General features: G+C 35.5%; 1 protein-coding gene across 2 annotated transcripts; it reads right to left on the reverse strand.

Moving 5' to 3' along the window:
• Positions 1-12,728: 12,728 nt before the first annotated feature.
• LOC110566960 (olfactory receptor 5M3-like) lies at positions 12,729-13,855 on the reverse strand. Of its 2 annotated transcripts, XM_060390595.1 has the most exons (2): positions 12,946-13,855; positions 12,729-12,751 (listed from the first exon to the last, which is right to left on the reverse strand). In XM_060390595.1, exons 1-2 carry the CDS (start codon positions 13,853-13,855, stop codon positions 12,729-12,731), a joined length of 933 nt encoding a protein of 310 aa, XP_060246578.1. The 2 variants fall into 2 exon arrangements, with proteins under 2 accessions (XP_060246578.1, XP_021520556.2); XM_021664881.2 differs by lacking the exon at positions 12,729-12,751 and having other exon boundaries at positions 12,923-13,855.
• Between the last annotated feature and the right edge of the window lie 699 nt (positions 13,856-14,554).

Raw genomic sequence — 14,554 nt, forward strand, 5'->3', positions numbered from 1 at the left:
TGCCTTGATGGAGTTTATGCTTCCTGAAAAGCAAAACATATTCATCAATATATTTTTCATTCTTTTTTTTTAAGTTTTTTTTTGGTAAATTTTTCTTATCTTTATTAGACACTTCATAAATTGATGCAGTTTTTTCATGTCTAGTGCTGCTATATTATGCTATTTTAAATATATTAAATATGCTATATTAAAATGGTTTGTTTGAACATATAATAACAACAAAAAACCCCTCTAAATTTTGAAATTTGTTGCAGGGTGGCCTAATATTGATTCCCAGGATTTTAGTTAATGTGTTATGATTAAATTTCAGATGTTATAAAATGTTAGAATGATAAAAACTCCCGAAACTAAAAGATACAGATTTCCATGGTGATTCTTGACAACACGATTATTCCTTATTTTGCATAGTGTGTCCTAAAAACTCAATCAAATAATGAAAATTGATATCTAGTCACTCAAACCGGCCTTCTGATAACTCAGCATTTGGGGAGAACTTAGAAGTAAGTTTGAATGAATTTTAATGTGAAGAATCACTTATAAGAGATGAGAGGGAAACGATGGTCATGGTGTATAGTGTGAGCAATGAATAAATAAAAAGAGAGTTGAATATCATCTTAGGTCTTTTTATTCAAATATTTTTATTATAGATTTTGTGAAATATAATTTCCTTGAGAATTATAAGTATTACTCACTTTTTTCTATACTCATTTTGAGAATCACTGAAATTTGATGATTTAGATATACAGATATAGTAAAATATTCATGTACAATATTTTATCCAATATATTCAAAATGTGCAAGTAGCTTACTGATAGTCTACAGTTTCCTGAGTTTGTGAAATACAGCTGAAGTTATGGGCTCTCCCATATAAAAAAAAACCTTGACTCACAGTAAATAATCCATATTTTCTCAACAGAATTTAATTTCATAGTATTTATACATGGTATGCCAGAATTACATGCAAAATATACAAACTACAACTTCAAAAAGTCTTGTGCATAATTTTGGTGAAAAAAAATTATGCACAAAGAGTCTTGTGCATAATTGAAAAAGAAAAGTACCTGGAAGTGACCTGAGTTCCATAAAAGACCAACAGAGCCAACTAACCAGGGCCCAGAAGGGCTTGCTGAGACTGAAGCATCAACCAAGGACTGTGCATGAACTGGACCTAGGTCTGCTACACAGATGCAGCAGATGGGCAGCTTAGGCCTCATGCGTGTACTTTAGTAAAGGAATTGGGGACTGCATCAGACATGGACTCACTTGCCAGCAATTTGATAATGTCCCACTACAAGACTATATTATAAGGCATTAAGGGGAAAAGGGCACATTCACTCCTGATGCAACTTAATGAGCTTGCTGGTTGGGAAAGGAAGCTCCCCTTTTTTGAGGAATAGGGAGGAAGGAGCAGGGAAAGAAGGAGAGTGGGGTTGGGAGGGGAGCATGCATGGGGCTAAAGACAGGATATAAAGTGAATTTAAAAATAAAATATAAAGAAAAGCAGAAGCAAAACAAAACAATACAATCATCCCAAGATTTTACAAAAAAATAAAAGTAAACAACAACTAAATTAATTTCTTCAGTCATAATTAAATGTGTACTCTTTCAACACATGTATTCACAGCTCTATAGTAAGAAAAAATTCTCTTGATTATGGAATTCTTTAGAATGTCTAAGTTATGTACATATATGGATATATATACACATGCATATGCACATATAATATACATGATTTTACAAGCATTCTGACATACTATTGTATTCCACACATATATAGTGCATATCAAATGTTATTTCAACACTGAAATAACTGCCATGTTTATAATATTGATGAAGTCAATTTATTTGCATGAAATCTGCTTTACAAAGCTCTCAGTCCTCATGTCTGTTTTTTAAATGAGGCAATGGGAACAGTTAGAGATTCAGTAGATTTCCCTGTGTTGGATATCTACTAGCTGGCAGGACCATCACTGCTAAGCAATTAATTCAGTGCTGTTTTTACAGTTTTAATAGATTATTTTCAAACATTTGATAGCTTAGCTTATTATCATATGAATTTTAATTGAAATTTATTTTTTATTATTCTCCAAGACAGAAACAAACCATTCCTTTTCCACTTATTTTCCTATATATTAATATGGGTTTCTGTAACCTCAGAGTGGAATAAGCTTCAGAGACCGAGGGCCCTCACTTCTTTATTATGCCCTAAATACTGATGATCTCTCTGACATAATATCAGATGACAAGTGATTTCTGTGAGAATCCTAGGTTATTACATAAGTGAGTTACCAAGACAGTTACAATGTGCAATTTACCCTCCATAAAATTTGTTTTTATTACCATTGTACTTTTCACATATAAATAAACAACAAATTACACATTGCTGGATTACTTAAATCCATGTATACTGAAATCTATTCATGGTTATTTTAAAACAAAATAAGCAGTGCAAAAAATTCCTTTGATAATAAATAAGTCAATGAAAATAGTATTAATCTTCCTTTCAAACAGTCACCTATAATTACTATATAAAATGTTATCAATCTAGATTTTAATACTCTTAAAACATACTCACCTACCTTGACAGGGGAAGAGAACAGAAAATGTTAATTTCTTAATATTTATCTCATAGTCTTGCTCATTAAGAACACTGAGATAAACTCCCAATGGTACTACCAAAATAATTATGAAATAAATGATAACAGTAATACTAGCAACATCTCCTGGGTGAAGTTGAGTAGACTTCATAGAAGAATAGTTCTGAAAACTAAGAAGTCAACTTTTTTTCATCATCTCATCTGCCTCACACTGTCACATGTTTACAAAATGGCAATTTTACAAAATTTAATGTGTCCATCCTTTTATATAAGTACACTGAAGAGTACCATGTGTGATGATAGATGGTTTCAACAATTAATGTTAGATGCAACTTTGTGTCTAGTTCAAATGTCCAAAGAAGGTTCAAAGTGTAAATCACTTGACAGAATGTAGGCAAATGTATAGAACTGCAAAAATGTAGTAAATTAGAAAATGAACTACGAAGTAAAGTGCAACTATTAAAACCATAGTTTTAATAGCTTATGTGAATTTATGCAAGTATCTTTCTCTAACTTTAATAATATTATTTATAAAGAAAAAATTTAGTGTGATTGTGATTACTTGAGATAGCATATAGAATAAAAATTTGTCTCAACACCAATTACATATGAATAATGAAAATATTAATAATGGGTATGATCTCACTTTAACAGAAATGCAAAAAGAAAAAAATAAAATGTATAGAAAACATCTTATCATGTTTATTTTTTTAAGTTATTTTATTTTATTTTTCTTATTAGTTACATTTTGTTAACTCTGTGTCCCAGCTGACAGTAAAAAATGTAATTTATTTTAAAATTATTCTCATTATTATTATTATTGCTATTATTAATAGTTGAAATTTATTCACTTTGTATTTCAGTTGTAGCCTCCTCCCTCTTCTCCTTCCTGTCCTGTTTTCCCTTCCTCTTCCCCAACATGTCCCTCCCTAGTTTACTGATAGGGGAAGTCTTCCTCCCCTACCATCTGACATACACATAACATACAGTCAGGAAGTGCTGGATGATACAATATGATAGTGGTACAAATCCTGCTACCAGGGATACAGATGCTGACTCATTTGAAATTGTGATCTGGAACAAGGCACTGGCCCGCTTAAATTGTTTCTCCTCTTTAAGACAGTGGCACTAATAATTGTGGTAGGTTGAATTTGAAATGACTGAATAAATATAATTAAATTTTCATGCTAAACATCCTTCTTACTTCACTAAACATACTACTATAACTAAAATTACTATTTTCTTGTTTATATGAGAGGCTAGAAACAAATAATGTATTCCTTCTGTGCTAGACAATATTTCTAATCATAGAGCACACGTATTGACAAATCTTTCAATAGATAAATCTCACCAGACTGTAAGTTCTTATAAAGCTCAAAATTGCCATATGAAGGATGAATAATACAATGAATAAAGTTTAGACAATAAGACAATACTAACCAGTTCCCAGAGCATCGGACTGTTGCCAATAAAACTCATGCTGACGTTTATTTCCTATTTTTCAGTGGTAAAAGACTGGTTCAGGGAAGACCTTCATGTGTAATTTGGTCATGAGGGTTGGCTGTAATGAATGAGTTAATAGTAAGACTTATAGCTCTAGAAGTTACCAACCCTGGGTTTCTGTTAATGCCTTGGGAAAAACCTAGACTGAGGTAACACCTGAATCCTTGGACAGAAGACAGAAACCATACAACATAAAAATAGTAAGAAAAGAAATCAGTGATTTATTGTTATCAAATTCTGAGATGGAGAACCTTGTAAGTTAGATGGATTACTTCTCTTCCCATGTCATAAATGATAGGAGTGAAGATCTGGAGAGATAGGAGGAAAAAATGGAAGGAAAAGGGAAAAGAAAGATATAGAGAGACTCAAAGGTAAGACAGATACCAAAGTCTTCTTGTAATCTTCAATAGAAAGACTTCAAACTTTCTGTTCTATTTCTAAATAACTTCAGATGGAACCTTTTTTTTCCTGATTTTTTATTAATTACACTTTATTCATTTTGTATCTCCCCATAAGCCCCTCCCTCCCCCCCTTCCTATTCCACCCTCCCTCCCCTTTCTGCATGCATGCCACTACCCAAGTCCACTGGTAGGGGAGGTTCTCCTCTCTTTTCTGATCTTAGTCTATCAGTTCTCATCAAAAGTGGCTGCATTGTCCTCTACTGTGGCCTGGTAAGGCTGCTCTCCCTTCAGGGGGAGGTGATCAAAGAGCGGGCCAATCAGAATATGTCAGAGGCAGTCCCTCTTCCCATTACTATGTAACCCACTTGGACACCGAACTGCCATGGGCTACATCTGTGCAGGGGTTCTAGGTTATCTCCATGAATAGTCCTTGGTTGGAGTATGAGTCTGGGAAGTTCCCTGTCTTCAAATTTCCTTGTTCTATTGCTCTCCTTGTGGAGACCCTGTCCTCTCCAGATCTTACTATTTCCCACTTCTTACATAAAATTCCATTCACTATGCCCAACAGTTGGCCATCAGGCTCAGCATCTGCTTTGATAGTCTGCAGAGCAGAGGCTTTCAGAGGCCCTCTGTGGTAGGTTCCTAGTTTGTTTCCTGTTTTCTTCTTCTGGCTTTCAGTAGTCCTCTGTAGAAGGTTCCTAGGTTGTTTCCTGTTTTCTTCTTCTTCTGATGTCCATCCTCTTTGCCTTTCAGGATGGGGATTGACCATTTTAGTTAGGGTCCTCTCTCTTGCTTAGTTTCTTTAGATGCACAGATTTTAGTGGGTTTGTCCTATGTTGTATGTCTATATAAGTGAGTATATACCGTGTGTGTCTTTTTGCTTCTGGGACAACTCACTCAGGATGATCCTTTCCAGATCCCACCATTTACCTGCAAATTTCATGATTTCCTTACTTTTCATTGCTGAGTAATATTCCATTGTGTAGATGTACCACAGTTTCTGCATCCATTCTTCAGTTGAGGGGCATCTGGGTTTTTTCTAGCTTCTGGCTATTACAAATAAAGCTGCTACAAACATGATTGAGCAAATGTCCTTTTTGTGTACTTGAGCCTCTTTTGGATATATGCCCAGGAATGGTATGGCTGGATCTTGGGGAAGCGCTATTCCTAGTTGTCTGAGAAAGTTCCAGATTGATTTCCAGAGTGGTTGTACAAGTTTACATTCCCACCAGCAGTGGAGAAGGGTTCCCCTTTCTCCACAACCTCTCCAGCATGTCTTGTCACTTGAGTTTTTTATCTTGGCCATTCTCATGGGTTTAAGGTGAAATCTCAGGGTTGGAACCTTTTTATGACTTATTGATATGTTTGTTCCCATTATACCATCCACTATAGACTCAAAAATTGTAGCTGTCCTTTTAGATTATAAATCATTTTACATCACAGCATTGCAAGGATCTCTGCAACAGTTCTCCACGTCTACAGTAAAACTCCAAACCCTGTTACTAAAGCCTCCAGTCATCTTATCATCCCTCATTTTCTGTTCCACAAATAACTTGGTGCTAAAGTAGTCTCAAAACTACCTTTGATGTTGTTTTATATTTCGTGTAGAGCCTAGAATAACGCTCTTTAAACATTTACATGACTAATGCTGTGATCACCTGAAACATATTTTCCTAAACTTAATTACCTTTTTTAATAATTTATTTTTTATTAATCACATTTATTCACTTTGTATCCAGATGTAGCCCCCTTCCTCCCCTCCCAATCCTACCTTCCCTCCCTTTTCTTCCCCTATGCCCCTCTCCCAGTCCACTGATAGGGGAGATCCTCCTCCTATTCCATCTTTCCCTAGCCTATCAGGTTTCATTAGGACTGGTTGCATTGTCTTCCTCTGTGGTCTTCTAAGGATGCTCACCCATCAGGAGGAGATGATCAAAAAGCCAGTCACTGAGTTCATATCAGAGACAGTCCCTGTTCCCATTACTAGGAAACCCTCTTGGACACTGAGCTTCCATATGCTACATCTGTGCAGTGGTTTTATGTTATATCTATGAATGGTCCTTGGTTGGAGTATCAGTCTCAGAAAAGACCCATTTGCCCAGATTTTTTTTTGTTGTTCTGTTGCTCTCCTTGTTGAGCTCCTGTCCCCGGCAAGTCTTTCTATTCCCCCCTTCCTTCATAAGGTTCACTGTAACTCTGTGCAAAGTTTGGCTATGAGTCTTATCATCTGCTTTGATACCCTACTGAGTATAGTCTCTCAGAGGCCCTCTGTGGTAGGTTCCTGTTCTGTCCCATTTTCTCCCTCTTCCGATATCCATCTTTTATTTTACTTGCTTTTGTGTGCTAATATTTGTGTGCTAATATTCAACACTGGGGTTCATTCAAACTGGCAAGCACTCTAACACTGAGCTACATCCACCTATATCCTTAGTTTTGAAAAATAAGTTTACCAAAATAAGACATGGTAGACATGCAGTACAAACTGAACTAAAAAAAAGTTAAGCCAACATATGAGGAAAATAATCCATCATGCTGAAAATAATATACAACAAAGAAACATTAATGAATGGATTTTATCTACTCTGGCATTTTATAATTAGTGAGTATAAGATAAATGATGATAGCTACATTTTATGGAATAAATACTGAATTCTTTTTTTATAAATATACACAATGACACTGAAATATCTGGTCACTGCCAAGTTCAAAAAGTCAAACAGCTTTTGTGTGGAGGGTTACACTGTGACTATAGGTTAAAACAGCACTGCAGGACAGAATATGCTCTGGACTCCTGGTAGTTTCCTAAAATAGTTCTGCTGGAAAGGATATTCTCTGGACTCCTGATAGTTTGAAATGAGACTGAGTTTAGCATGGCACAATTTGTTTTCTGCTCATGTAAAAGTTAGTAGTCATATTGGTAAGAGGCTGTGATATAGATTTTATGCTCATCCTTCTCACCACTGGGTTCACAGCACCTCCTGGAGACTCAAGGAACAGTGTATATAAGATGTTTGTGCCCCTTCCTTAGGCCACTGATAGGAGAGGACCTCCTCACCTTCTATCTGACCCTAGCCTATCAGTTCTCATCAAGGCTGGATACATTGTTTTCCTCTGTGGTCTGGCAAGGCTGCATGCCCCAGAGTGCTATTATCAAAGAGCCAGCCACTAAGTTCATGTCAGAGACAGCTCCTGCTCCCTTACTAGGGAATCCACTTAGAGACTGAGCATCCAATGGGCCTCCACTAAGCAAGGCAAGTCCTCTCCATTTATGGTCCTTGGTTGGAGTATTGATCTCTGCAGGCCCCTATTGTCCCAGGTATTTTGGGCTCCTTGTGCAATTCCTGTCTGCTCTAGGTCTTTCTATCTTCCTCTTCTTCCATAATGTTTTCTTCATTCTGCCTAAAGTTTAGTTATGAGTCTCAGTATCTCCTTCCATACCCTGATTTGTAGAGTCTTTCAGAGGCCCCCTATGGAAGGTTCCTGTCCTGTTCCTTGTCTTCTCCTACTTCTGATGTCTATCCTGTTTGCCCTTCTGAGTGAGGTTTCAGCTTCTTCCCTAGGGGAATAGGGGAAGAAGAGGGAGGGTGAGTGGGGCTGCGAGGAGATGGATGGGGTAACAGTGAATAAAGTGAAATAAATAAATAAATAAATAAATAAATAAATATTTCCCACATGTATTTAAAAATTCAGAATTGAAAAAAAATTAGTTTCCTAATGTAATATATAATTTCAGACTAATAATTTACCAGTAACAAGCAAACTTACCTTACAGGTTAACTTATTGATGGTTTTTTATTCAAATAAGTAAATAAATTATTCCTGATATACACAAAAAGAATTTTTTGGATCAACAAAAATAGATAAAATTTGGAGTAAGCCCTTAGGAAACAGTGGCTGGACCTATACTAATACACATCCCTCTATCTGCCTGTCCTTCTTTAAGCTACTTTAAAAGCAGCTGACAAATAGATCCAATCTTTGCTTCATTTTTCACTAAAATGAAAATGTAGTTGTATTCAGATAACATATAAGTTCTGGAAACCTATATCAGAAAGAAGAGGGTTTTTTTATAACACCAATGAGACAAGGAAAATGAGGAACAGTTAATCAAATTATATAGTATTTGAAAATATAAATTTTTATGCACACATGAAGAAAACAGCCTTTAAACGGAACATGTGGTCTATAGAATACCGTAACTGGCTTACTAACGTGATTAGCAAACATTCTCACTAAGTCCATTCCTTGTGGAGAACATGATCTAGAGCAGCTCACTGCTGTGATTAGCACACTCACTAGTGCTGTTCCTTGGGGAGCATATGATGTGGTTATTGCAAGCTGATAAAAATCAGGAAAATCTTCTCCCAGAGAAAATTAAGATCAAGGAAGCAACACTCTTCAAGCCTCACTACGATGATCACTTCATTGCAGACAAGATCTGCCACATTCAGGGTGGTATGGCAGTAGACTGATCATTTTGTTTCAAAAAATATTGTTGTTGGACAAAAAAAAAAAATGAGGTTAACAAATAGAATTCAGATAATTCAAATGTCCCGGTAGTGATATGTACCTTCATTAGTATTCAATATAAATGTATTCATTAGTATTAAATTGTAAAAGAATTACAAAATTATAAAATTTTCTCTCTTTCAAAAATTAAGTTTTATAATCTAAAGTCGGGATATAATTAAAGAAAGTTAGGTTTTAGTATAAACTTCACTGTACCAGAATAAAGGATAAGACTACACATGAAATTAACACACAGCATGAAAAACAACTACAATAAAAACATTGTAATGTGCCACCTTTCTTTCTAAAATAAAATTTATTTATTTCATTAGTGTACATTTGAAGATTAAAGTTGCTAACAATTTATAATTCATATTATTAATATGATCAAAATTCCAGAATCATGTTTTTTTGTCTCCAAAGATAATAATGGTAATGACTATCAGTGAAAATGCATTTAAACATTTTAAAATAACCTGTGAAATCTTTAAACAGAACTTTATACATTCATAAGGAGAGCTGTAGGAGACAGAAAACAAAAGCCATGAAGTAGCAGTAGTAGACATGACAGCAGACTGGATTAGGAACCAGGATGGTAGCATACGCCTCTAACCCTAACACCTGGGAGGCTCAGTAGTGAAACACGACTTCAAGGCCAGCAAACAACACCTCATCTCACACACAAAGCAATTCAGTAATTACAAGGAACTGAATTTAGAAAGAGACATCTAGGAATTATTATTTGTGTACTAATTTATTTTGCGGCTTGGAATAGAGAGAGCTATATTAGTTTTCTAGGATTTCTATAACAAAGTCCCGCAAGCTGAGGGTTGTAAACAGCAAAAATGTACCATTTCATAGTTCTAGTGGAGTGAAAACTAAGCTCAAGGCATGAACCTGGCCATGCTCCCTCAGAAGAGGCTAGAAAAGGAGCTGGTCTGTGCCTGTCTCTCAGTTCCCTGAAGGTTTGTTCCCCCCCACACACACTGGGATCATTCTATTTTTTTAATTTTTCTTTATTAATTACACTTTACTCACTTTGTATCCCCCCCCCCCGTGATTCCCTCCCTTCTCCCATCCCAAGCCCTCCCTTCCTCCACCCTCTGCCTGCATGCCCCTCCCCAAGTCCACTGATAGGGGAGGTCTTCTTTTCCTGCCTTCTGATCCTACTCAATTAGGTCTCATCAGGAGTGGCTGCCTTGTCCTCTTCTGTGGCCTGGTAATGCTGCTTCCCCCTCAGGGGGAGGAAATTAAAGACCAGGCCAATCAGTTCATGTCAGAGACAGTCCCTGTTCCTATTAAAATGGAACCCACTTAGATACTGAACTGCCATGGGCTACATCTGTGCAGGGGTCTTAGGGTACTTCCATGCATAGTCCTTGGTTGGAATAGCAGTCTCAGGAAAGATCCCTGTGCTCAGATTTTTTTGGTTCTGTTGTTCTCCTTGGGAAGTTCCTGTCCTCTCCAGATTTCACTGTTTCCCACTTTTTTCCTAAGATTCCCTGCACTGAAAGATGGAACTGAATCCTTCCTTTAACCTCAAATGTTACTTTCTCTCTTTTTCTCAGTTTTCTGTCTCCTATTGCCTACACTTCTTTTTAAAATATAATAAAATTTATTTAAAAATAAAAAAAATTGAAAGAAATAGGTTTTAATTTTATACATGATGAAGACAATGTAACTAGCTGCTTGAAATGAAATTAACAATATGGGGTCAATGTTTCCATAGAGAAGTAGCCTGAGATTGTCTTTTATTGAAAGGACACGTAAAGCCTGTCCTTTATTGAAAGGACACGTAGTGTTAGCTGATCTCTGTGTCTTTACCAAATACATAAGCTGATTTAAAACCCGTGAGACAAATCAGAGTTCCTAAGATAATTAAATTGTAAAATATGAGTGAATAAAGGAAATAATATTTAAGTTTGTTTAATATTATCTACATACTTTTTAAATATCTTAAGTGGATGTCTCATATTTGGTAAGTAAATTTGAATTGTTCTCTTCAAAAAAATAATCAGACCAAACTACATACTTTTTTTTACATGAAGAGAGTTTTATGTTAATAATCATAGATTAAAAAAAACATCATTGAGTGAGCAATCACTTTTCAAAAAATATCATAAGGTTCAACCTTGTAGAAATTAATTTTCCTGGACTTCTCTTAGCTTCCTATCAGCAGCTAAATGCACTTAAGCATGTGAGAAATCTCTTTCTTCAGTCATTCTCCTTAGATGAAATATAAAACCAGATGTATGACTGCATATAAGAAACTGAAAAACACTGACAATCAATAGCAATTTAATCAGCAGGTAAAATAGATCTTTAAAAGACTGGTAACATAATTGAAATGTAGAGTTATGATACAATTTTAGTATAAATTACATGATGATGCTCACATGAATCCAGAAGAATATAATGAAAGGTAATTTATTTTATGAACTGGATCTAATTGACTCTTAGAGATACAGAATCTATGCATTTTGAGGCCATAAAAATCATATTGTACATAATATAATTATTAAGGCTATATGTTAAATAACCTTTAACCTCATTATAGTGCCTTTATTTGAATTTTTGACATAATGCCAAACATACCATGTTTATTCCATTACTTTAAATGAAAAAAATAAAATAAAAATTGCTTATAGTACAAAACACTAGAGTAGGCTAATTTACAGGAAATCATAGTAGCTGTTGAGTTTAGAAAAAGGTAACTCATTGATGACCTATAAAAAGACTGTTTCAGTAAAAACACATCAGTGGACTTATAGAGGGGCAGGGAAGAGATGAGAGAGAGAGAGAGGGTGGGTTTGGGAGGGAATGAGGGAGAGGGCTAAAGCTGGGATACAAAGTGAATGAACTGTAATTATTATAAAAAATAAAAATTAGAAAACACAACAAAATGAACAGTTCTCAAAAGTGAAGACTGAAGGCACAGATAGTTAAAAAGATAGGTGAAGAAATTGTTGTGGGACAGCAAAAATGAAAATAGCTATTGAAGAAAAGGGAAGAAGTTAGGTCAAAATAAAAGCACAGCTACATCAAGGAAAAGACCTCTTTTGCTGCTGAGCTTTCAAGTCCAAGGGAAACTGAGGAGCACAGCCAGGCAAAACATAAGCATGAGGTCAATGTCATAATTCAGTTACATGCACTTTAATGCAAGAGCCATTATCTTTTATTTGGGGAGGAGGGTTGTCACTGACATATTTTATTTATTTTTTGTCACATTATTATTTTTTTAATTTTGTATATTAAATATACTTTGTATACCAGCTATATCCCCCTCACTCATTCCCTCCCAACCCCACCCTTCCTTCCTCATCTCCTCCCATGACCCTCTCCAAGTTCACTGGAGGGGAGGTCCTCCTCCCCTTCCATCTGACCCTAGCTTATCATCTTTTAAATACTACCTAATAGTTATAAACTGAAGTGAACTATTTTTAATATGTCTGCTCCCATCCTTCATTGTTCTACTAAACGTTCTTCAAAAGGCATAATTTCTTTTCAACATAATTTCTTTCAACAAAAGACTTCTGAAATCCCAGTCGTGAAAAGATTTCTGAACTGTGAATTTATTTTCAATTTGAAATTGAATGGAAGAGAAATTGTGTGTGTGTGTGTGTGTGTGTGTGATGTTGGTGGTTTTGTTGCTGTGTTATATCATGGCATAGAGCCCTTTTCAGCATGCTTTTCTAAACTCTACACTGTTTTTCTCTTTTTAATTATAAATCTTTTTATAGTATTTTATGTGATACATATACATTATATAAGTATCTGGAACTTTCAAAGAATAACAATTATTATTTCAAAACTTAAGAAATAAAATTTTATATTTGATGAAAATACAAATAAATTCAAAGTCATCTCAAAGTGTTTTCTTATGAACAACACATCTTTGTATAGTTTAAACTTCTACTTTTCTAAAATTGCTCTGTTGATAGCCTTGGTCATGGCTTCCTTGACATCCTTGTTCCTAAGACTGTAAATCATGGGATTCAACATAGGAATGACTGTGGTGTAAAACACAGCCACCATCTTCCCCTGCTCCACAGATTCTTCAGTTGGGCTTCTGAGATACATGAAAAAGAGAGTTCCATAAAATATGGTGACAGCTGTCAAGTGGGAGCCACACGTGGAAAAGGCTTTTTTCCTCCCTTCTGCCGAGCGCATCTTTACGATGGCGATCAGAATGAATACGTAGGAGACAACAATGACCAGTAAGGAATAAGAGAAGTTGAGGCCTGCTAAGGTGCGCATGGTGTATTCTTTAACGAAGGTCCCTGCGCAGGCCATCTTGAGGAGAGCTGGGTCTGCACAGTAGAAGTGGTTGATCTCAATGTTCCCACAGAAGTACAAACCATGAGTCCACAAGGTTGAGATCAAACTGATAAAGAAGCCGTAGATGTGAGGGAAGGAGATTAGCTTCACGCACACAGTCCGCGGCATTCTGCTGCTGCAGAGCAGAGGGTTGCCGATTGCCATGTACCTGTCAAAGGCCATCACTGCCAGGATAAAAACTTCCACATGCACAAAGGCAATGAAAAAGAAACATTGTACTATGCACCCGGAGTAAGAAATGGTTTTCACTGCAGATACTAGATTTTCCAACATTTTGGGTGTGACATTAGAAGAGAACCACACATCTGCAAAAGACAGGTGACCAAGGAAAAAATACATAGGACTGCTGAGCTGAGGGCTGATTCTGATTAGAATGATCATCCCAATGTTGCCAACCAGAGTGACAATGTAGACCATCAAGAAAACCACAAAGAAGAGGAGCTGCAGCTCAGGATGACTAGTCAAGCCTAGAAGGATAAATTCTGTCACGTCAGTGAAATTGGGCATTTTCTTAAATCTCATCCAGAGACAGAAGCATTTTATCTAATAAGACAAAGAAAATTAGTAGTCAGGTGGAATACAGCCATTAGTGTTGATTTACCTTTGCCTTAACTCATTTTCTTCATGGAGCACTAATGTTTTTATGTCTCCTGTGTATGTCATTTCATAGTATTTTATGCAATGCATATACATACATATACATTATAGTTTTTACACTGGAAAATCATGAAATAGCATAATAACATTTCTCAGTTTTACTTGTTAAAAAACAAATATCTTATATTTCAAGTTTAGGTTTCAAGTGCATATATGGATACATGTGTATTCTATCTCTGAGAAGTATACATTGTTTTGTCATACCTGAAAAATGTATCAAAAGGTATTGAAAAATGACAGCAAATTATATAAAATCTTGTTATGCCTTTAAACATTAACATTGTTTTTAATAACCCTAAAACATTACTTAATATTTCCAATTAAAACCCTATTATGTCTTTAAACAGTAACCTTATTTTTAATAGCCCTAAAACATTACTTAATAGTTCCAATCATGTCTCCTTAGGAAGCAACCTTATTAAAATCACCCCAAATATTGTCTTCTTGCTGAAATTTATATATTTTTAATACGAAGAGGTAATAATTTTTAAACACTCTTTGCTTTCCTTCATTCCTTTCTCTTAAAACTTTGATTAACACACATATACA

The sequence above is a fragment of the Meriones unguiculatus genome, chromosome 8 (assembly GCF_030254825.1).
Source record: "Meriones unguiculatus strain TT.TT164.6M chromosome 8, Bangor_MerUng_6.1, whole genome shotgun sequence".
NCBI lineage: Eukaryota > Metazoa > Chordata > Mammalia > Rodentia > Muridae > Meriones > Meriones unguiculatus.

Coding starts and splice junctions, on each gene's coding strand:
- LOC110566960 (XM_060390595.1), bottom strand. CDS start 13,855: ATGCCCAATTTCACTGACGTGACAGAATTTATCCTTCTAGGCTTGACT. Junction 12,752..12,945: donor AGCCATGACCAAGGCTATCA/ACAGAGCAATTT, acceptor ATCACATAAAAT/ACTATAAAAAGATTTATAAT.